At 35.5% G+C, this 26092-nt stretch overlaps 1 protein-coding gene and 1 pseudogene across 1 annotated transcript; one reads left to right on the plus strand and one right to left on the minus strand.

Moving 5' to 3' along the window:
* The first annotated feature begins 1772 nt into the window (after positions 1–1772).
* Positions 1773–10969, plus strand: LOC128218294 (protein rolling stone-like). The gene is made up of 4 exons (XM_052925940.1): positions 1773–2502; positions 7306–7519; positions 9159–9269; positions 9452–10969. Exons 1-4 carry the CDS (start codon positions 2407–2409, stop codon positions 9862–9864), a joined length of 834 nt encoding a protein of 277 aa, XP_052781900.1. The 5' UTR covers positions 1773–2406; the 3' UTR covers positions 9865–10969.
* Positions 10970–15054: 4085 nt separating this feature from the next.
* Positions 15055–19936, minus strand: LOC128218295 (uncharacterized; annotated as a pseudogene).
* Between the last annotated feature and the right edge of the window lie 6156 nt (positions 19937–26092).

The following is a 26092-nucleotide window of genomic DNA, read 5'->3' on the forward strand; positions in this document are numbered from 1 at the left end:
GGGCTCTGTTAGTCTAGTGATGGCGTTGAGAGTAGTGGTGGCGCTGTGGGTTTAGTGATGATGTTGGGAGTAGTGGTGGCGCCGTTGGTTTAGTGATGGCGTTGCGAGTAGTGGTGGCGCTGTTGGTCTATTGATGGCGTTGCGAGTAGTGGTAGCGCCGTTGGTCTAGTGATGGCGTTGCGAGTAGTGGTGGCGCTGTTGGTCTATTGATGGCGTTGCGAGTAGTGGTGGTGCCGTTGGTTTAGTGATGGCGTTGCGAGTAGTGGTGGCGCTGTTGGTCTATTTATGAGGTTGCGAGTAGTGGTGGCGCTCTTGGTCTATTGATGGCGTTGCGAGTAGTGGTGGCGCCGTTGGTTTAGTGATGGCGTTGCGAGTAGTGGTGGCGCTGTTGGTCTATTGATGGCGTTGCGAGTAGTGGTGGCGCTATTGCTCTAGTGATGGTGTTGCAAGTAGTGATGGCGCTGTCGTATGTCTTGCGTCCGAAGTAAAATGAAAATATAACGCTTTTGGAATGAATACAACATAAAGGTGGCTATGTGTATCATAGAATGTAATTATATTACTGATTTCGATACTATTGTCTGTTTTAAACCACCGTTCGGTTACCGTAGCATTTGACACCAATATTAGTTTAAACAGTATTTATTTTACAACGATTGTGAAGAAAGACATGATAACTTATTCTAAGTCACTCTCGTTGGCACGATGTTGCGCTAGAGTTTTTTAATCATATTTTATTGCTCTTTTTTAAACAGAATTATTTTGCATACAATTTACACGTACACTTACAATCAAACAAAAAGTACAAATGGGTTAGGCTACAAGTTATTACAACATTAGTTTCAGCGGGTACCACTCAAAATACCCACGGTCAAAATACCCACGGTCAAAATACCCACACCTCAAAAATGGCAGTCAAAATACCCACAGCAGAATTTTCAGGGTATTCAAAATACCCACAGTAGAATTTTCAGGGTATTCAAAATACCCACCCTGGGTTGTCACAAGTCCAAAATTAATATGATTGTTAAAAACACACTCACTGAAAAATTAAGCCATTTAGCAAGTTTTTTTACCAAACTGATAAAAGTTTGTTATTATAATACCCTTACTCAGTTTGTCAAACTGTGAATTTATCAATTGTTTTGGGTCACCTTTAGGGATTTTCTGTCACCTAATGACAATGGTAAAAGTGCTAAAAGTGACCCAAAACAATTAATAAGCCTAGAGGGCCTTGTGTTGTCGGGGAAACCGGAATACCGGAGAAAACCCACTTGTCCGGCTTGGTAATCACAAACCAAACTCGCATGCACCCAGGCTGGGAATAGAACCCGTGTCGCCTTGGTGAGAAGCGAGTGGGATAACAAATGCGGTAACCGGACGACCTAACGCTAAAAATAACATTATGTAACTTATTTCGAAACGAGCCCTTTGGCACTTATATAAATGCGGACAAAAGCATATTATATAGGATTATTGTACAAGTGCAATGAAAATAACAATAGGTCAATTCAAAGGTCAGCAAGTGTTTTTGTTAAATATTTAATGGCTTAAGATTATAAATATCATTGTTGATAACACCCATATACAAACGTTCTTTAAACGCTTAAACCATTCCATTGACAGAAGTTGAATAAACACATTGAATTCTACATTTGTGAAACATATCTATATATTGTTTGAATAATTTGTGTGGGTTTTTTAAAGTTAACGTCCATACTGCAGTGGAAATAATCAGTAAATTGTATTTGATCAATTTCGCGTACGGTGCATATCATATATTTGTTTAAAACCGAAAACATCTTGAGAACAAATAATGTTTACATATACATTGAGGCAAACTACAGTCTGTCTCTAAGAACAAAATGCGATATGCATAATTTCAAAAGGTTTTAGTGTAAACACAAAATCATATAAACACAAAAACACGGACAAATTAAGACAGTCGAAGTTAATGACATAAAGACGCTTTAAAATATAAATAAAAAGCGAGGAAGCCAAATATATCATATAGGCTTAGGCTAAGGATGTTACGATAGGCTCAACAAAGAGAACCAAGGAAATATCTTCACTCGAAAGTTTAAAACATCGGCAGTTTTAGAAAACTCAAAATTGAAGCTGCGGTAGATGTCTGCCACCGGAAATGAGATTGCAGTGAAGTTAAATCGATGATGCAGTCAATGAAATAGGTATTGAGGTTGCTAGAACGATCACCGGATGTAAGGCGGTAGAAACGCGCAAACAAGAAACGGCCATCGGAAGGTATACGACGGAAGCGTTTATCAGAAGTGTGGCGACAATAACGACGGGAGTGGCGGTAACCGGAAGGTAGACGAAAGAAGCTGCAAACAGACACCAGGCTTAAGGGTCGGCTACCGGAAGTGAGACGATCGATTCGGGACCACCATGCGTGGAGGCGGATGCAAGGAGCTTCGGGAGGAATTTCGTGTCGCCCGTCTTGGGCTTCATCACGAGAACCCTCGGGATTTTGTCATACCGCAGGTCAGTTATTTTAATAATTGAGGTCAAATATGTTTAAGGAACATGTTCAGATTGTAAAGGGTCGGCAAGAACTATATCACAGAAGCATTTCAAACTGATAGTTAACAATTTTCTCAAAATTTGCTGTTTCTTTATCTGTTTTATTCTGACGTCACAAATCATTCAATCAAAAGCGCACAATAAAGTCGATGCCATGTTTTTTTTTAAATTTTAATGCATTGTCATGTTTGACTCATTTGACTCTTGATAAATAGCTATACGTGGCCACGTATCTGGTTAAAATTTTGAGACTTTGTACACTTGCAGGAAATATAATTATGATTGAAAAAAGCTCAGGACCCACTCTGGATTAATCCAATATGGCTGCCAAAATTCAAGATGGCCGCCATTACCATATAAATGTTTATATAATGTTGAATGTGACCTATTATTATTAACAAGATGTGTTGTGTTACCCTGGCAACCATAATTTTCCTGAAAATATATTTTTTTTATCGATTTCAAGAACCCTAAGTTTTCACTCACATCTTTTTTATATGTAGCTTGTTTACCACTGGGTGTGCTAAAGTAGGGCCATTGTATGGTTGACTTGACTTTTAATATGGGAAAAGAGTTAAACTATGATTAAAACTGTTTTGTAATTTTAATTATATTATGTCTTTTTCAAATACAACGAAGATATAAGTAATAGTTCTGTCGTTGTTGGCCATATTTGGTCATTTTGACATTCAAATCATTTTGACAATGATTTTGAAATGGGTTATTAAAATAAGTGTTGTGTACATGTATGTCAGTATGAAATTACATTATGAAACAGTTATATCATATATTTATTACGATATGTTGCGTTTTAAGGCCACGTGTGCAAATTTTCACCTCGGGTAATTTTTGGACTTGTTTATATGGTATTTGACAACATTGCTTTTGTAATAAAATGCCACTAGGTTGTGTTGAAAAGATCATTAGACATAATGATGAAGCTAATATTTTCACGAAGTTAACGATATCTATATTTGATACAACTTATTCACTTAGCGATATTATTTTGTAGAATCTTAAGAGATATATGTTATCCTGTCAGAAACCATTTAAGCTGCACGCATTCACGTTTTCTCCCCATTATATCATATATTCATAACGATATGCTGCGTTTTAAGGCCACGTGTACAAATTTTAACCTCGGGTGATTTTTGATTGAAAGTATTAGCTGAAATAGGAGTGTGATAGCTTTTATTATTTAATGTATTTTACATTTAAGCACTCCATTTTGATAGTATATGAATCTCAAAGAAAGTCAGGCTATCTAGTTATGGTTTGCAAATTGCACTTAGTCAGAAACATACTAACTGGTTAACTGGATATAACACGAATCTTATTACGTTAACCAGTTAGTATGTTAATTATTAAGTGGAATTCTCAAACCATAACTAAATAACCAGTTACTGCTAGAAGCCAAAAGTGCATTTATAGATAAGTGGTAACACGCATCTTATTACGTTAACCAATTATTTTGTTACTTATAAAGTGAAATTCTCAAACCATAACTAGTTAACCTGTTAGTGTTGTATAGCTAAAAGGGTAAACAATGGCAGTTCTGGGCACTTTCAAGCCTGTTTTTAGTCTTATGATATTTACCTTACCAAAAAATATCGCGAATATTAACTAGATAGCTAGATAATTATCGGGAATATTAAGTGGTTAACACGAAACAATTTGCGAACGCTATTAAGTTCTCTTACGGCAGAATTATGCCATCATAAAATGCTTCTGCAAAACAATCGCAATGGAAATCTACACTATGTGTAGACATACCACTAAATATTCACATGAGTTTAATATATGTTGTATAAAAATGGATATAGTGAAATGTATATATCATAAAGTTAAACAAATGCCATGCATTGAACCAAATTATTACCTTATTCGTTATATAAAATACAAATCTGTTACTTTTGCTGTTTGGCATGAAAGCTGTCAATGCGTCTTGGAATGAACTATTGTCTAGTTACACAGTATTTATAACTATTTCCTTCTTTTAGACGGCATATCGCTAAAGTTTTTTTATGCTTTAATAAGCTATTTGAATAAAATTTTGATCAGATATTGAAGCACTTGTTTCTTTTTTGTTTAGATAACATTTTGATCATGTAATAAGAGAGCTATGAGAAAACAGCAACATGGCAGCAAGTACAGTGGAGCCATGTGAGCTTTAATCGTCTAATTGTATTGCGCATAGATTAACAATGTCCAGGGTCGATATTCACTGAACGTCTTGAGTCCGATTTTGAGATTCAGAAAAAGCGAGTTCTTAAATGTTTAAAAATATCTATAATGTTAATAATTTTGACAAAATATGTATGATTTTAATTGTATTATATATCATCTTTGCTCCTGTAATATTTTTTTTTTACAATAAAATCAAGATCTTGCTTTTCTGAGTTTGAGTCTCCAATTTGTCGAAGAAGTTTATTTCAGTTTGTCAAATGTTTTACTTAATCTTAAAATTTACTTTAAAAAAAATCAGTTGATTGTGATAATCAAAGAAAAAAACATTTGCTCTTGGTTGTCTTAAAGTGATTTATGGTTGCGAGTTTCTCCTTGATTTATCGCTTATTTTCGCCTTTTCTCATACTTATTTTATAATAGTTCCAAATTAGGCCTGCACAGGTGGCGAGAAAACCTGACCACGCATGCATCGTTCATTATCCGGGCTCTCAACAATCTTTCAGGTATCGTCGAAACCAAGGGCTTAATTTTTCTGGTAACTACGTAATAGTTAACAGAGTAAAGATACCATTCATCGAAATCACACAACCACCTCCAGGATTCAACTAGTAATACTTCTCTGTCTGCCCACACAAAAGGCGTAAAATGTTTTTTGAGTGAAAAATGTTAAATTTGACCATTTTATAACTACCATTTTATACAATAGCGATAAAACCTTATATAGGTCGGTTTGGTACAGAATGCCGCGGTTCTCCAACAAAAATTGGCCGTTTAATACAGGTTTGTATGTAGGTAGAACTACTTAAACCTTCGGTAAAAACACATCGAACAGTAAAACCGAAGCGTTATCAGAAAGCAAAGCTATCAAACAAATATGAAATGCAACAATAAATCACTCTTTTTTGTGCGACCGAATTTACTCATAAGAAATATTACCTGTTATCAAGCAAACAAGCAAGTAGAACTCACTCTACATCAAGGTCATGGTAAAGGTGTCAACCAGCCAGATTAGATCGCAGTTTTCATATTTACGTTTTAAAAGCAATGTGTATGGCTAAAAGCAATACTAACGCCTTACAAATGCTTGTTTATGCATAAAACATCATTTTTTTAAAGTTGATATGAAATCTGCTATCTGATCTTTTGTCAGCAGTCTTATATCACTGGTTGCCAGACATTTACGCCAATATTGGCTTATTCTAAGACAAACATTAAAAACAGAGTCGCTAAAAGGTTAATCTGTGAGAGCGCATCTTTAAATAGTTAAGATATACCTTTTACTGTATTGTGATGCATGCGTCCACATTTTACAGGCGTCAAAATTCCACGGTGTTGAGAAGCATGCTTCTACATTTAACAATGGCATGCGTCAATACTTACATGTATGTCTATGCATGAGGTACACTTTACAGTGAAGCTATGCATGCGTCAACATTTTATAGTGTGGCTATAAAGTATGCAACATTATTCAGTTGGGGGGGGGGGGGGGTCGATTCTTGCTTCCTCATTTTATTTTAGAGTGCAGCAATGCTTGCATCAAGAATTTTACTTTGTGGCGATACCAACACTAATATTTAAATTGAGAGGCGAGGTATGCGCCAACATTTAAAAGTATTGTGATGCATATCCAACATTTCACTGTGTGATTATGCAACATGCTACATTTTGACGATGCATGGGTATAACGCTTTACAGTGTGGCATAGCATCGTACGTCGACATTTTACAGTGTGACGATTCTTGCGTCATTAAATTATAGTTTGGCGATGTATGCGTCACATGCTACAGTATGTTGATACTTATGTCGACATTTGGATTGGGGCTATGCTTGCGCCTTACTTTAAAAGTTTGCGTCAATATTATGCTGTGTGGAGATGCAACATTTTACAGTGCGACAATGCATGCGCAAACAATTTACTGCTAGACTTTGCATGCACCAACATAATATCTACGATGTAGAATGGCATAAGTGAACAATTTACTGTTAGACCTTGCATGTGCCAACATAATATCTACGGTGAAGTAATGCATGCGTGAACAATTTACTGTTAGACCTTGCATGCGCCAACATAATATCTACGGTGAAGTAATGCATGCGTGAACATTTTACTGTTAGACCTTGCATGCGTCAATAGCATATATACCTTGTAGCAATGCATGCGCCAACAATGAAAAGTGAGGCGCTTAAAGCTTTCACATCTTACTGTTAGGCTTTGCATGCTCAGATATATTACAGTGTGGTGATGCAAAAACAAACATTTTACAGTCATGGGATGCAAACGTTAAGAAAATGTATTGTGTGGGAAGGTCGATGCAATGCAGGCGTAATTATTTAACTGAGTGACGGTGCAGGCACCTACATTGTATGTTCTTATTATACATGCACCAACAGTTTACAATTTGGGTATGTGTATAGTGACTGTATACCAATATCTTACAGTGGGTTGATATACGACCAACATGGAAATGGAAGCCACAATAACTTACAACTCTCTAGACTACCAAGCCAAGTTTGTTAAGAGATGCTTTAATTATAACTTTCTGCTATTAAATAATGTAAATTGATTTTGTTTTTCAGTGTTTAGGTCCTCGAATATACATCCTATGGACAGTTTTATGGGCCGTCTACTACATCAGCACACAGGCACTACAGGTGTACTACAACAGCGATGCTGGTGCAGAGTATTTCATATACCTGACAAATTGGTCCTACTTTCTTCAGAGTATGGTCGTATTTTTGGATTGTGTCGTCACAATTTTCGTCCAATGGAAACGGAAGGATATACTAGATGGTAAGTAAGACCACAATAAATCAAACGCGTGATTGGCGTTTCCGTTTACAAAGAAATAAATATCTTTATAATAATATCACCTTAGAGAGATAAAACAAGTTTCGCGTTGTGGGAAGTTTTGTCAGGCGGACGGGAAACGCCAAGCATATATTTATTAATTGTGGCCTATCATATCAAAATTGCGTGGGATGCATGCATGATTTTTTTAAAAAGCAAAAAAATCCTTTATTCAAATAAAAGATCAATACAGCCATGTATAACAAGTGGGCATCTTGGCGAACGCATTAAGTATTATGTCAATAAACTGAATAAATATTAGTGTGCACTGAATTAATATGTGAAATCTTCTTGAGTGAAAAACGAGGACTGCTAGTTCTTTTGCACCGAATTTCCTTACTCGTTCTGATCCTATTTGTAACTTAAGTCTTATACCTAATAATACGAGTGTATACCCTATTACATGATATAACATTAAATGGTTATAAAGTAGTACCATTGTTCAAAGTGTTTTATACGCCGCTTGTCAAAAGTCACTCCTAAATTGACGCGGCATTAAGGCCAAATCCAATAAAACCTTTTGAATGAATTCAATTTACGAAACGTTCCCTTCTCACGGAGCCTAAACACGATTTGGAACCAGCTATTTGAGCCGTTCAGTCTGTGGTCTGCTTTTTGAATAATTAAACTTGTGCTTTGACAGTGCCATTAGTTCACATATACAACGGTTATAACATAAGTTCGTTATGTTTAATTCAGCATTTCTTTTTATTTTATTTTGGCCTTTGTGTAGATAATACATGCATTAATAATTTGATTTTTTAAACAACGTAAGTACTAAATACAAAACAACAAGATTATGGTACTGTTCAATGTGGGTGATCTACAATACGATGGGTGCGGTAAAGATTGTTGTAGATATTTGAACGGTTCTCTTACCTCAGCCCAGTGGCGGTCCCAGAGGGGTGCACAAGGGTCCATGCCCATCTCCAAGTTGACCGGTATATTAACCCTAAAACACATAATTTTAACCTTAAATTGACATATTGACAATTAATACGCGGAGTTTTACGGTTGCTCCGCCCTCTAGTTTTGAATTCCTGGCCCGCCACTTCCTCAACCATCACTTATTTCCGTAACTACATGCCATATTTAAGGATGGATTCTGGTTTATATGTGTCAGAAATAAAGAACTCGCACATTGGGTGTTTGCAATTATTTTCTGGGCCAGTTACAGTCGTGGACTTTTCAAATGTTCTGTACATTTATTTAACGTAGATTGAATGTCAGAATGCACTAAAACACCAATTTCGACGATCTACAAAATAAAAGAAATCTCCCTCGGCCTGTTTATCGCCAACATTGAACGTTTAATTTTCATATGATCAATGAAATGGAGTAATGATATGTTCAAATATAAGTAACCATACGTGACATATTAGTTATGCACATGGTGGGGGACAAAATATTTGCTGTACATGCTAGAACATTTCCCCCAAACTCCTTCCGATATAAAATACTGAATTAATGAAAACTATTAAAATGTTCTATTCATTTTATTACAATTTTTTCTTGAAAACGATAAAAATTGCCATTATATAATGATACTGATTCTCTGACGAAGTGTAACGTATATTTTCAGGTGACGTAAAGACAACACCGTGGTATGTACGTACATTGTGGCTCTTGTTCAACGTGAGTAACGCATGTTCTCTCGTCGTTACGGTGTCTTACTACGCACTTCTAGAGCCAGGTAACGTAGTCTCTGATATTTAATAGTTTAATTTATGAAGTGTTTAATTCAACATGTTTTTAAATATATACATAATATGGTAATATAATTGTTTTAAATATTTGAGTATTTTTTTTAATTGTCAACAAACAATGAGTTTTCTTATTTCTTGTTTTTCAAAATATATTATTTGCCATTTGTAGAATTCGGCTATGGGAGCATCTATACACATCTACTGAACTCTGTCTACACAATACTTACCTTGTTATTTTGTGCCAAACCTGTGTTCATACTCCACGTGTATCAACCAATCATCTACAGCGTCATATACGTCCTCTTCTCAATCATATATCACGTGACCGGAAATGACCCAGTTTACCCAGTTTTAGACTGGAGTAAACCTGGATCTACATCAATAACTGCTCTGTTGATAGTGTTAGTAGGGGTGCCGGTAATGCATATGGTGATATTTTCATTATACACTTTAAGACTTTTCGTTTGCACGAAGATAAATTGCTTTTCCAAAGTAACTGCTGCTGAAAAGGACGAAGAAGCCATCAGAAGGGAAGTCACGTCACGTGAAGTCAATCTGGAGATTGCTGCAACCAATCAATAGAAACAAACTGTTCTGTTTTATCACACGCAAGATACCATTTGACAACGGAAATCCAATGTACTTATCTAAAAATGTGTTGAAATCTTATGCATAAATCCTGAAAATATTGTTAACAGAAAGGAAATGGGTAAATATAATTATCCTTTATAAGGTTGTTGAATATGTAAAAAACAGTTTACAACATCAATATAATATATTAGTATAAGATTATATGACTCTTACACAACCATTTCAAACCATGCTTAGTTGTAAAGTATAAGTAATTGAGTTATTGCTTAGGTACTTTTGACCAATCGGGGTCAGGTTTGAAAGTGCCTTATTTCATTTTGCCAAACTGCTTGCTCATATTTGACTTTCCCAATCAAAATGCATTGTGTTGTTATTGTCTTTAAAGTTATAACATGTTAAAGTCCCAGCACTATTTACAACTTATATCAATACAACAAAGGTGGCCTATTAAGGGACTTTGGAATAGCTAGAGAAATTGGGGCCAGAAGAGAAAAATAAGTTCATAAGTTCACCGTTATTTTTGTGCGAAAACCCCTTTATATATATTTATTTATTCATTTATAGAAAAACAATCATACACGGCGAAGCACTATGCATCATATGCCACTTGAACGTCAATATGTGTTAGGCTAGATAAACAGCTTATATTACATGTGTGATGTTTGTTTTGTCCCATTTGTGCATTTGATGACAGTTTCCTAACTTTTGAACCTTACGATTTTGGCGGGTTTACTCTGCCTTTGAATCTGATTTTTGTTTACTAGATGTAGTTGTTGCATTAAAAACATTTGTACTACAACCGACGTTAAATACACGCATGTCTTTTTACCATTTTATATTTTGTAGAATGCTGATGCTTGTTAGGTTACGCAATGTAATATTAATATCATAGTGTGTCCAGTGTTCCTGTACAGTGTACATATACTATTAACTTATATAAAAGTGGATGAATGGCGATCCCATAGTATCATTTGAGAGGCTTTTATGTACAGAAAACGAAAAAGTAACAAATTTACAGAAAATCTTGAAACAAGTCTTTTCGCTTTGAAACATTGTAAAGTATATACTTGCACGTTCTATATCAGTTGAAATAAAAACCTACATACTTGTGTTGATGCTTTTCAGATTTTATTTCTATCTGGACCATCTTTGTTTACTGTTGAACATATCGCACTGTCAAATAAAATGTATGTTTTTTATATATTATGACGTTATAATGAATGAAAACTTACCCTTTAAATATTGATATGGCCCTTGCATCCATATTATCATGTCTGTGTACAACCACCACTATTATAACACGGCAATGGCAACGCGCCAAGCTTAAAAATGTAATAAATAATTTATTCCAGAAACTAATTAACGCATGTACATGAAATGCTTCTCCGAGATAACCGGAACTATAATAGGATCAAGCAATATGCGAATCAGACTGTTAAAGATACTTATAAAAACTATTTTGGACAGTAACTCTATTTGCAACAAAGAAATAAGAACTCAGAGAAATATGTTTTACTCATTATGAAAGAATATAATATTGCTGCACCCACAATCCAAGTTAATAAAATTATTCACGAGCGCGTAATATACTTCCTATCACGAGTGTTGTGAGTGTTCTAACAGTTTTGGATACTATTGCCAAGGACTACGTTCAATTAACAGCCCGGGGCATAAGTATATAGGGTTGTTATTTATCCACACGATAGTTATAGCACGGTTAAGCTACGCCTACCTTGTTACCGTTCCGATATTGCGCCTACCTTGTTACCGTTCTGATATTGGAGTTAATGCATAAACGAAAATATAAAAAAACACACTCAAACATGGTAAAAGTATTAATAAACATCCTAACATATATTCGTCATGGGTCTCACAAGTATGTAGTGTTCTACAAACAATAACTGTTGAGTCACGTCATATACCAATCCATGTCCCATTAAAAGCGCAATGACCCGACCTTGTACCGGAAAGTATTTTTTTTTCTTCAATACAAAGAAATGTCCTGTTAGATGTCACTGATTCAAACGGCAGGCAAATTTGGAAGTTCAGGGTCTAGTATTCACCAACGTTTTCAGTTTGAGTTTCAGACGCGTAACTCTTAACTTGCTTAAAAATTATTCTAAACCAATGATACCATTGGTGTAAATGTTACAGAAAACCAGTTCTATTATTTGAAAAGCAAATACTGTTTTAACAGTAAAAACTTTGCATCTCTAAGTACGAGTCTTAAATCAGTGAATACGGGCCCGACTGGTGAAAAGGAAGGCATTCGGTCATTACAAAGTGGGTAAATTACCTCCAAATATAGCAAATTTCTCCCTTCGCCCTTGTCAAGCATCCAAAGACGTGTTCAGCAGGCGTCACGTGTACTACCTAAGGTTGCATTGGTCGGAGTCATATAGTTTAGTTTAGATTTTTTCTGTTTATCCTCCATAAATGAAGAGAAGTATAGCTTTGCAAATATATACAATACGAAGTATAGACATAGAAAAATAACAACATAAACACACAAACATTATGGACACATATAAAGCACCAGGTTATGGACACCACATTAACTCTGACATTCTGACAGGAACAGGCGCTTATCGTCTGTTTGTATTATAGTTAGTTTATCATTGTGTTCTGGTTACAATGGCATACATTGTCAATTTATTTTTCTCGCAAAACTCGAGATCAGTGAATCTTCTAAACATCTCAATAAGTTCATGGTGCAGATTTAATAAAATCAAGCGTCTAGAGTTCTTCACCTAAGAGATTTATAAGTTTGTACCATAGCCGTGTCAAAATATGGACAAAAGAACGCACTATGCAGAACAATTTCATTTGTTACTGCATCACACTAATAACATGTATACAGCATAATAGTTCACTGGAAGAAATGATCTACACTTGGATGTTAACGGAATCATCCATAGCGACCAAAATAGTACCAAGCCAAAGCCAACGTGTCGACAGATGACAGGCTGCAAAGAATACAACATGGGGCTCTAGCTTATGTGTTATCTGGGGAGTTTGTGAATTGCCAGGTTGGAGAGAATTTGAATGTAGATAGAAACAAATGTAATGTGAAAATCCTAAATCAGAATAATGTGATGTCCCATACTTATTTTTGCCCGGAACACTACTGGAAAAGTCTTCAAGGTATTGACTTCAAAAATTAAAGACAAATATCTCACTAAGGAGAAGTGCATTGCACATGATCCATAACTCTGGCTGCAGTTTTTCCCCCTTTTTTAATATTCATACATTGTTTGCCCGGAGTATAACTTAAAAAGTCTTTGAGGTATTGTCTTCATACACCATACACAAATGGATGTCATCAGGGAGAAGTGCAGTGCATAAGGACCATGACTCCGGGTGCAGTATTTTGTAGTTATAACCCTTTTTAAATTTTCGTACATATTATTTGTCCTGGGCATACCTTGACATGTCTTTAAGGTATTGACTTTAAACTTCATATACAAATCTATCACGTTGGGGAGAAGCACAGTGTACACGATCCATTACTCTGGGCGCAGTATTTTGTGAGTTATTGCTCTTTGTACATTCTGCTAAACTTGCTTCTCAATTCTGTCGTCGTGATTTTGTTTTGTGCATATATAACTTGTATATGTTTTACGTACTATTACCACGGTAAATCCTTAGAGTGTGAGTAAACTGACGCGTATATACAATTGATAAAAATAAGTGTGTAATTTTTACAAATCTAACTCGGGAAATGTTGATTAAATTGTTAAAAATTAGTGTCTTTTGGTTTAAAGTTTAATAATGTCTTCAGAGATTTTTTTTTATATTTTGGTTTTGAGAATATGGTTAGCTTTTTACCAATCTACTCTAAAATATGATTGTTCATTTCGTTCTTATATATTGCCACACAGCGTCCACCTCCAACGCCCCAGACCGCATAATACTCTCAAACAAACAGTTAACATGTGATTGCATATGGTTGTGAAGATAAAGACCGTACTGAAATCTGCTTGAGGAAATGCATTCGGAACATCTCGGCCATTTTCCATAAAAACACATCGGATAAGAATTACCTTGTATCGTGAATTGAGATGATGATACGTCATTGTTTTTAAAGGGTTTTAGAATGTTGAACGTTTTATTATTGTTGTACTTGTACATTACTCGTCAGAATATATATGCAATAGAGGGAAATCGACATCCGCTGATTGGAAGGGTTTACACCGAATATGCAGTTTTGATACGCGTTTGAGTAGTTACGGAAACACATTAGCGCAGACACATTACGTTTGCTTCAAAGTTACAAAGAATGAGAACCAAAACGGCCATGCAATTTGAACGTTCACAAGATCGAGGGCACAAAATATACAAAAAAGGACCGACATTTTGTAAAGAGACTTCCTGATGTCATTTACAAAAACATATTGTAAAGGTAAACGCTTAAATATAAAGAACGATAACTCTTTATTTGGACTTTGTCAATATCGAACTTTAGCGAGTTGTGTTTGTTCTAGGCGAGCAGATTTTTTTTTGTTCAGAAGTATTACATTCAACACAACATATTAACCAGTTCTTTTAAATATCCGACGTATGCATCTCTGAATGAAAAACAATAGACCACATGTAGAAATTGTTTCGTTGCCTATATATATATTTGGCTCTTTACATCACCTTTATGTTTCTTAAAGAATGAAAAACGAAAAACGGATATTTTGCGCTTTCTTGCGGGAAAGCTAGTGGATGTGTTAATTGTATAAAGCGCTTAAATCCATTTGTTTTGAATAAAAATTGTCTGCAAGACTTGTAAAGGCCTCTGTTATTATGTTTTCCATGCGTAACATTGCGTTTATTTAAATATCAACAATTCATTGTAACGTAATGCTATGTAGTGTATGCTTGTTTATTATTTATGTCAGAAATCAGCTTATTAGGGTAATGTTCTTTTTGTTATCATATTAACGACTTTAAAAATCGTTTCTGTTGTGTGTACAATCAAGACCGACAAATCGGAGTTGCTTGCATTTAGCACATAGAAACCTCTGAAGTACCAGCAGTTCGTCCCCGCAGGGCGTGGGTTTTACCCGGGTTTTGCTGGACCGAAAGCCAAAGTCTATATATAACACATGTTGTACTCTATTCTGTATGCTGTCGCTTCGAAGTGATCAATAATAAATCATTTCTGCAGATTTTGAAAAACACAGCAAGTCAATATCTTGAAATGAAATGTATTTTGTATATATAAAGAAAACATGAATTTATATTAACTGCATATTACTTGTATACACGTAAGAGTTATTATGATAAATGGAAAGCAATCACGTATTAAAAGAAAAAAGACAAATGATTTCGTTCTCGGTATGAGAGATATAAATCCGGCATGTGCTCCACAATACATAGTCTGTACAGCATACAATCACGGTAACGTAATAGATAAATGATTGCCGCCATTAAAAAAAATGATAACCAGACATGAAGATAAAACTGTGGACATAGTATCTCTTACTCATGTTAAAAGATATAAAACGCAGTATAATGACGCTAGCGAACATATAAGTTCTTATTCATATTGTTTACAATGTACAGTTAGCGTAAATTTATTAACTAACACTTTTTTGCGTATATGTGTTATGTAAGTCACTACACAATGTCGTACCCCAAACTGTTCACTCAATACTGACTTTACTGCAAAGAAATGTGCATAAGAGAATTCATATGTCCTCCCACGATTATACCGGACGTTCTATTGCTGAAAAACAAAGCCATCGGTGCTTTTAAATGTCCTTTATTTCCGTACAATGTGGCCAACTTCCTCTTTCCGTCCTTCTCGATTTGCATGATTAAATTAGAGGTCCAGCTGCAGACAAACACGTGTCCAGCAGGCGTCACATATATTCTGCTAGGTTGTCTCATGTCAGGGTCAATGCAAATGATTCGGGCGTTCTCACGATCGGTGATGTACACAACGTTGCCGTCTCCTCTGAACGAACATCTCTCAACGGTCAAACCACCCGATTCGTCCTCGTAGAACGTTTGCATCATCTGTCCAGATTTCATGTAGACGTACAGAGTATTGGCCGAGCAGACGTAAAGCATGTCCTCATGATAAGCTACATCAAAACAGGGGTGTGTACAAGTTATCGTTTTTGTTTTCAATATCTTTCCTTTCGTGATATTGATAAACTGCAACTCACGGCCAATACAAACGACAACTTCATTCCCTCCAATGTGGCACACGCCTAATGGATTACTGGGTACATCCCAGTGGTTGACCACCTTGTACTCCTGATCCAGGAGTTTCACTTTAAGGTTATTGTAGTCTGCAATGACAATTTCTCCACTTGGTAGCTCACATATACCCCAGATAAAACAGTGTTTAGTGTCAATACTCAACGCCACGTTGTATACTTTATATCCAGTTTCCTTAAAGACATGGTTTGGGTCGAGATATTGACTTGGTGCTAATTTGGTCTCCACGGTTAATTCTTCAATTTCTACAAAAATACTAACCGACGACAGCATTTCCTCCAGTACGCTATTAGCCCTAAATGATACAGCGTATGTATCAACTTCATAGCTACGTGGAATGAGCCTATTCACTTCCCTTATTTTAGCTTTGCATTTCCTGTATCTGATATATCATGAGGGTGCATTATTTCTTCTATTTGAGGCCTCAATGAAGTTCACGAAATCCTTTAATTCGTTGTCCATTCGAGCACAATTTACTACATCTTCTTTTATCCTATCTTCGAGCTTATCTACCAAGCAGTTCAATTCTTTAATGGATGTCCTTTCTATTTTATCAATGATTTCATTTATCTTTTTCCGAATAGCCTTAATTTCATTTAGGATGGCTGCCCTTGTGCTTTTTAATGATGCTGTATTTTTCTTTCGTGCTTCTTCCATGTCATGAAGTTGTTTTCTAAGTTCTGAAACTTTGCCAGGCAGGCTTTTAAAGTCGGCGTCCTTGTAGATTCCCTTTGCAAGATCTGGAATGTGCTGCACCTTGGAACATTTCCTGCAATAAACAATGTACATGTGTATTGCTAATTATGAACTATTATTATAAACATGGCTATATCTTTCTTCCTTTCGACTTTCAATTTATAATTACGTTTGCACAGCTGACATTAAGAATAAATATTCATACAATATCATTGCATCGTTTTCAACCGTATGCTCTGTTTTGTTACACCGGGGGATGTGTCAAAGGTCCAAGGCTTCCAAAAATCATTTGATGATAAACCAACCGGCCACGTCAGTTTTCCGTCTTTAATATCCCGCCTGTCGCGAACCACCCACTGTCTTATGATATCCCCTATATGCCCCGCCCAACATCCCAATGGTACAAAACAATGATTGAGTCTTGTATATACACATTTCGCAGGTAATTTCTATATTAACAGCAAAGCGCTATAAACAATTACAATACCTTTGAAAAAAACAACGTCGGCTGACTATTTATTAAATGACGTTTCACATCTTCGGTTTATTAAGGTATCCAGCTACAATTTCTCGAAAATTCTTAACCGTAACTTACAACTTAAGTATCTTACTGCATTCAGCAATATTACTCATATAAATATGATTTTATGAAACACCACGAAGTTTATCCTATTTATCTCAAATATTATCTACTTTAAAGAGTCAACAAATTTTAAAATCGTAATATAACACAATTTATACCAAATCAAAAATAGCGTGCTGTGCTTGATCCTGTTATGAGGGACTTAAGATGTTTCGAGAAATTGGATGAACAATTATGTGGATTTTGATGCCTGGTGACAGCCATATTTTGTGTTATTACTTGGAAAGAGTATATGTTTAGAGAAATAATATCTTCACAATATACCGAAAAGATAATTACAAACACGATTGTTTGCCCTCGAACGATTGAAAAATAGGCTATTTCGGATTTTAGTTGAAGATTTTTTAATATAAAATGAAATTTTACTTTAAAGCTCATTGCACTCTCACATTTTGACCGTATTGAAAACTTTCTTATTTTTTATCTATGAATGAGCGAATTGCTGAGCAAATTTCTGGAAACCAGTGATATGAGACTGCTGACAAAAAATCAGATCACAGATTTTCATATTGACTCAATTGAGGCATTGATGACAAAAATCAACTTATCTTGAGACAAATATAAAAAGACAACACGTAAAAACTTTCCATTAGTGAGAGTGCCGCTTTAAAATGCAATGCATTTTCAATCCTTAGTTGCATTTTCGTTATCAGCAAGCAATACCATATCTAATTTTTATACCAAACATTTATTGGGTAACTCGGCAGTGTAATGTACATTAACGGTCTGGAGTAACAATGTATCATAATGCACATTAGGGGCCTTGGGTAATAAGGCATTATAATGTACATTAGGGGCCTGGGATAATAAGGCATGGGGACCTGGGGTAATAAGGCATTATAATGTACCTAAGGGACCTGCAGTAACAATGTATCATAATGTATCTGAGGAGCCTGGGGTAATAAGGCATCATAATGTACCTGAGGAGCCTGGGGTAATAAGGCATCATAATGTACCTGAGGAGCCTGGGGTAATAAGGCATCATAATGTACCTGAGGAGCCTGGGGTAATAAGGCATCATAATGTACCTGAGGAGCCTGGGGTAATAAGGCATCATAATGTACCTGAGGAGCCTGGGGTAATAAGGCATCATAATGTATCTGAGGAGCCTGGGGTAATAAGGCATCATAATGTACCCGAGGAGCCTGGGGTAATAAAGCATCATAATGTACCTTAGGGGCCTGGGGTAATAAGGCATCATAATGTATCTGAGGAGCCTGGGGTAATAAGGCATTATAATGTACCTGAGGAGCCTGGGGTAATAAGGCATCATAATGTATCTGAGGAGCCTGGGGTAATAAGGCATCATAATGTATCTGAGGAGCCTGGGGTAATAAGGCATCATAATGTACCTGAGGAGCCTGGGGTAATAAGGCATCATAATGTACCTGAGGAGCCTGGGGTAATAAGGCATCATAATGTATCTGAGGAGCCTGGGGTAATAAGGCATCATAATGTATCTGAGGAGCCTGGGGTAATAAGGCATCATAATCTACATTAGGGGCCTGGGGTAACAAGGCATCATAATCTACATTAGGGATCTGGGGAAACAAGGCATCATAATCTACATAAGGGGTCTGGGGTAACAAGGCATCATAATCTATCGTAGGGGCCTGGGGTAACAAGGCATCATAATCTACATTAGGGAACTGGGGAAACAAGGCATCATAATCTACATTATGGGCCTGGGGTAACAAGGCATCATAATCTACCTTAGGGGCCTGGGGTAACAAGGCATCAAAATCTACATTAGGGGTCTGCGGTAACAAGGTATCATAATCTACCTCAGGGGCCTGGGGAAACAAGGCAGCATAATCTACATTATGGGTCTGGGGTACAAGTCATCATAATGCTCCCTCAATTTTCTTTGGCAATTTTTAGTCCAAAATGGTGCATTTTGGGCGTATTTTATTACTTTTATCATCCCGTATTGAAATAAAAAGTAAACTTGAACGATTTTGGACGGGCGCGTGGCGGGTGTCTCTTGCTCCCCCCCCCCTCTCCGCACGATCCGCTAGTGAACAAGGACAGTGTTTCCAATATAATTGATGCAACCGTTTACATACAACAAACGAAACCATTACATTTACCTGTGGTCAACTGCGATGCACACGTGGCAGCATAGTTGGTCATGGTCATCACAAACAAGTTCCAATGACTTGCCGGGATGTCTCTCGCATATCTCTACAGCATTTGAAATCGTCGTCGTTGAACCTGCCCAGTTGTCCAGGTCCTTGCGCCCAAAAACCGTGTGCCTGTTATATAATGTATTGTGAACCGGTGCACATTTGTTGCAGTAATATTTCGAACATTCTTTGCAAAAATGTTGAGCTTCCGTGTTAAGTCCGTTTTCTTCACATGGAGAACATGTAAAATCATGGATGAAATCACCACCTCTGTGAATAGATGATTCAAACTTTGAAGCCATTTTTATTTTGAAATTAAATTAATATTTTGTGAAAACGTAGATGTCCTTCGTGTTTCGACAACGCCTCCTATCAACAAGGAAGTAAATTGTACCAAATATGTCATATGACTCAATCGATCCATAAAGAAATGGGAGGTAATACCATCATCTTAGATCGCTGGTGTTACACACATAATTTCATATTATTTGACTTTTTCAGATAACTTAACAAAAATGAAGAGAAAAACAACAAGCTAAATTACGTATATATCTACAACAGTTGCAATACAAAGTATGTATTTGTGTGATGTGTATTATTATTATTACATTCCCTATTCTTGCTAGCCAAATTAAGTTCACATGTAAAAAATTAAGACAAATTTGATTTATTTAAGTTTGTTTGTGGCATATTCATATATTCTGCGTCTGGTTGAAATTCAATTAGGTTTATCCACGTTCATATATAAATAAAAAAAATATAATATTATCGTTTACAACATAATGGGCTCATTATGTAATAATTAGATGACATGAATTAAATTCTTAATTATTACGAATGGGCGGAGTGAGCGTGGCGAACGAGCCCTTCTTTATCATTAAGGTATTACTTTATTTCATCTAACTGACTAAGAATACAACCTCATTGGCTGATACATTGACAACGCAAAATCTGACGCAGGGAGTGTGTATCGGATGAGTGACAGCAGGCGGACTGAAATTCTTTATAATTTAGCATAGTACTTAATAATTGCCTATCTGCAATTGCATTGGCTTGAAATGTAATGCACCTGTCATTTTAATCACGGCCCCCAGGTCCAGGGAATAGCGGGGACTTTGACTTTCGGTCCAGCCAACTCCGGCTAAAATCCCCGCCCTGCGGGACGAACAGAGGTAAAATCCCCGCCAAATGCCCCCGAACCCCAGGGACCCAAGGTAAGGCCCTTTCCCAGCTAAATTTAAAGCGAAGACAACACCACCGCTTTCAACCGGCACTGCGGGGCAACCTGAAAGGTAAAAACACGGCCCATTTCTCCGGCTTTCCCCAGTATACCTATACGCCCGGACCTGGGGGGGGGGGGCGTGGTTACAATTGACTGATGCATAATTTGTATTCTAAATGTTGATAGATTCATGTCAGTTTAGATACATTTCGACATTGGATAACGTATGGACTGTAAATTCTTAAAATGTCTCATGTGTTCAGATCGTATACTTAGTAGGTACCATTTCTAACATCTTTAGAAAACGAGTATTTTAGCGAGTGTTTAACATGATCTGCACGGTTTCAAAACGTTTGTAAAAACAACTTTTACGTATCCGAACCATGATGGATGCTGTGTTATGTCCGGCCACCAAATGTAGTTTTGTTGTGAATACAGGGGCTTTTGTTAGTTATATCTGGGAATAGGGACAGTTTTCCAAAACAAAATCGGTATATTACCTTGATTTTGACCATGGAGTGTTGGTCAATAATCCATGACATGAATAATGCGCGCTTTCAAATTCAAATACAAACTTAAGTATATACAAAAACGTGGTTCTCATGTAATTTTAGTCATTTAAAAAAACGTAACTTTTTTAGTTAAGTTTCTTAACATATATAAATGTTTTCAGTAAGTGATCGAATGTCTTAAACGCAATCTTCTTAAACTCTTCGTTTGAAGTTTTAACTGGTCTAAGTAAAAAGAAAAGTTTAAATCAAAAGCGAATCCAGGAAGGGGGGCGGACCCGGCGCCCGCCCTCCCAATATCCAAGTTCAATTTGATTTCAATAAAAGACAACATAGTAATAAAATAGGCCTATAATGCATCATTTCGGACTAGAAGTTATTAAAAAGTTCATGGGGGGGGGGGGGTATCCCAAACCCACTGGCATGACTTTAAACCAAATAAATGTTTGTTAAAGAGGGAACATTTTTTTCTGTCATTATCTCAATCCAAAACTGGACATATTCATATTCAAAAGAAGGAAACTTCAGCTGTATGTAGCCGTTTTCTTTTAAGCTGATGTAAAGATTCATTTTTTTTATTACTTTAATATTATGATGGGGATAATACATACAAAAAGTATCTATATAGTTACATCTTTCAACATGTTTTAAAAATTGTTTTTACTAATGCCGGTTCCGATTAAGTTCAATAACAAGTAAATTAATGCTTTATTTTACAAAGTTTTTCAGTATACTGTTTCGGTTTAAACATATATTCTTTGATGAACAGGTACTAACCAAATGACAATATATATTTCAAAACAATTATTCGAGAGTTTGATCGGAAGATAAAATCATATAAAGATCATAGTTATTCTTTGGCAACAAACAGTAATGTTTAACAAACAGTAATGTTTAACAAACAGTAATGTTTGTTATCTGGTTGTCTTACAGAATTTCAAAGATGTGTTTGTTTCAAGATAAAATATTAATGGCCTTAAAGAGCTAAAGTATTATCATTATAATATTATGATGGAGAATACTATCTAATACAAACACATATACCATCTTTACAGATAACGGTCAAAAAGCGGAAGTTAAAATAACAACTCACTAACAACTGGGCGTCACATTCTCTTTGGGAAATCTTACCCTGGCAGATGAAGAGGTCCTAGAAAATGTTTAGCCTGCTCGAGTTGTTTCCATTTCCAATATGAATATTGAAACAGAAAATGTGATTCTCTAAAATACAGAAGGCGAAAACATAAACTTAAGCTATTCTTCAATAAAAAGAATCTCAATACACTTATTCCATCCCGAGTAGGGGATACAACCTAGTGCAATTTTCGAATTTTGTACACATTCGTAATATATTATGTAAAAAACAATTGTTATCGAATTCCTTCTTTTCATGTACACTATCATCGTGGAACGCTTCCAAAAATAGTTCCTCATTTATATCCCCCGCCGAAAGGTGAAGGTGATATAGTAATGGTAGGCGCATGTGTGTGCATGTCCAGACAATCTTGTCCGGAGCATAACTTGAAGTATTGACTTCATACTTCATATACAGAAATATCAGGAGAAGTGCGGATTACACGAACCATATTTTTTTAATAATTGCCCTTAACTTGCATACTTATTTTTTTCCTGAGCATAAACAAGTAGTTAAGGTATTGACTTCAAATTTCATATACAGATAAGATATATCTCATTGCGAAAATGTGCAGTAAACACAAAAAATAACTCTGGGTGTAGTTATTGTTATTGCCATTTGTTAACTTTTATAAAAAAAATTCGGAGCACAACTTGAAAAGTATTTGAGGTATTGCCTTCAAACTTCATAATCAAATATCTCATTTCGGAAAAGTGCAGTGTATAGGAACTGTAAGTTGTTTTAGTAATTGCCCTTTGTTGATAATTAGCCTTTTTTAGTGATTGGTTTATGAGATTGCACTGGGGACGGAAATGAATGATTATATCCTTTCGATTGTAAGTGTATGCACAGAAAAGTGTTGTTGAAAATTTAGAATCAGAGAATGATATTATTTTGACTACTGTTGGAGTGATTTCTATTTATCTTTTTTTCTTTTACCTAATTGGCAAAAAGTGTAGCGAAATAATGTAATTTGTCTATTTCGAGGCGTATAAACAAGGGCCCTGAGGTCAATAACTCCTTTCAATTCTTGAGCATGTGCAAAGTAATTCTACGCATGCGATGCGGGGTGATACAGGAATCCAGTGGATTTCGTGAAATCACTCAAAACGTGAAATCCATTCATTGCTCATTTAATCTAATTAATAAATTATTTTTTTTGTATTTATTTTGGAAAGTGCCCCATGAAGGGAATATGTTTCAAATTTTATTGAAATCTGTCGAAATATGAAGAAGTTAGAGCAATTTTACGATGTTTTTTCGAAAATTGATCGGAAATCGAGGTGAAATCCAGATTTCGAGAAGTGAAATCCACTCAAAATTCATTAATTTTAATTAATAATTTTATATTTCAAATATCATTGAAATTGTTATAAAATAAAGAAGTTAGAGCAATTTTTCATAAATAGATCGGATATCGACTGGTGAAATCCAGAGTTCGAGAAGAAAAATCCACTCATAAAATTAACTCATTTATCTTAATTAATATTTTTTTTATATTTTTGTATATATATTGGAAAGTGCCTCATAAAGGGTTTATATTTCAAATTTTATCGAAATTGTTCAAAATATGAAGAAGTTAGAGCAATTTCCACAGGTGCAAATCACTTCTTACGGCTGTATATTGACATTTTGCAAACCTTAGTATTTGAACTTTCGCTTTCTGTTTACAAATACTTCCCACAGGTGCAAATCATTCATTACAGCTATTGACATTCCACCTTTTTAAACCTTAGTATTTGAACTTTCGCTTTCTGTTTACAAATACTTCCCACAGGTGCAAATCACCAAATTTTGCACACCTTAGTATTTGAACGTTCGTTTTTTGCAAAGAAATACTCTGCACAAGTGCAAATCCCTCATAATGGCTATTGACTAGACCACTTTTGCACAACTTTGTATTTGAAGTTTCGATATTTGCTAACAAATACTTTGCACAGGAGCTAATCACTCTTTAAATAATGACTATTGACACACCAACTTTTGCTCATTTTAGTATTTGAACTTTCGAACATGTTGAACAAACTTTGAACATGTGCATTTTAATCTATTTTATCAACCATTGGCACAACAACTTTTGCACTCCTCATATTTAAACTTTCTGACACCAATATTAACACGATGTGCACATATTAATACACAGATTGCTTTTAAATACATGTGTGTTATTTAATGGACATTATTTTAACTTTGTTTGTGTGAATTCAAACACGATCAGTAAATATGTAGCTAACTATGTACAATTATGTTTCATTTCTTTTTGTAAAAATGCAGTAACATTATAAAGATCATTTGAAATGTTAATTTGATATACATGCTATTGTTGCTGATTTCTTAATATTGATCACCAGTAAAATTTTGCCAAATTGTTTTCCAGTCTTGAGAGTTACAGGCAGCAGTTCAATTTAAATGCTATTGTTAACTGATTTTCAGTATTGATCTCCAACAGCAATTTGGCCAAACTGTTGTATAATCTCTGATCGTTGAAGGCCGCAGTTTGATTTACATGCTATTGTTAAGTACTCTTTAGTATTGATCTCCCACAGTAATTTGGCCACACTTATACTTGTATAATGTCTGACGGTTGAAGGCCGCAGTTTGATTTACATGCTGTTGTTAACTACTTTTCAGTATTGATATTTTACAGTAATTTGGCCAAACTGTTGTATTATCACTGACGGTTGAAGGCCGCAGTTTGATTTACATGCTATTGTTAACTACTCTTCAGTATTGATCTCCCACAGTTATTTGGCCACACTGTTGTATAATATCCGACCCTTGAAGGCCGCAGTTTGATTTACATGCTGTTGTAAACTACGTTTCAGTATTGATCTCTTACAGTAATTTGGCCAAACTGTTGTATAATGTCTGACCCTTGAAGGCCGCAGTTTAAATTACATGCTGTTGTTACTTTTCAGTATTGATCTCTTACAGTTATTTGGCCAAACGGTTGTATAATGTCTGACGGTTAAAGGCCGCATTTTTATTTACATGCTGTTGTTAATACTTTTCAGTATTGATCTCCAACAGCACTTTGGTCAAACTGTTGTTAAACTCTGACGATTGAAGGCCGCGGTTTGATTAACATGCTGTTGTTAACTTCTTTTCAGTATTGATCTCTAACAGCACTTTGGTCAAACTGTTGTATAATCCGTGACGATTGAAGGCCGCAGTTTGATTTACATGCTATTAATTACTGTTTCTTAATACTGCAGAAGCAATTTTTCCCTTTTAAGGTCAAATTACCGAACAAACACACACATTCGAATATGATCATTTCACACATTCATTTTCTTACAGGTCCTTTTTAACATTGAAATAGCTGTTGCATGTTTCTTCGTGTTCTTCGAATATGATCATTTCACACATTCATTTTCTTACAGGTCCTTTTTAAAGATTTTCTTTAGTTTTCAATAACTATTTGCCAATGTATAAAACTGTGTATAAAGTTGTTTTTTGTTCTCTTAATGAATGCTCATAATGCCACTCTATTGAATACCAACCTTTCTGTTGAACTTTTGTTACACAATGATAGCATTCATTTGTGGAAACAACTAAATTTATTCCATTTATAAGACTTTTCAATAATCCTTTTCTATTGCTTTAAAAATTCTGACATGATCATTCCCATTCGTTATCATCGAACTGCTAGAATAAAATGTAAATACCTTG

Source organism: Mya arenaria, chromosome 14 (assembly GCF_026914265.1).
Source record: "Mya arenaria isolate MELC-2E11 chromosome 14, ASM2691426v1".
Taxonomy (NCBI): domain Eukaryota; kingdom Metazoa; phylum Mollusca; class Bivalvia; order Myida; family Myidae; genus Mya; species Mya arenaria.

Excerpts from the sequence above, each read along its gene's own strand:
- LOC128218294 (XM_052925940.1), top strand. The coding sequence starts at position 2,407 with ATGCGTGGAGGCGGATGCAAGGAGCTTCGGGAGGAATTTCGTGTCGCC. Across the intron at positions 2,503-7,305 it reads GGGATTTTGTCATACCGCAG|TGTTTAGGTCCTCGAATATA; the intron begins GTCAGTTATTTT and ends TTTGTTTTTCAG. Across the intron at positions 7,520-9,158 it reads ACGGAAGGATATACTAGATG|GTGACGTAAAGACAACACCG; the intron begins GTAAGTAAGACC and ends GTATATTTTCAG.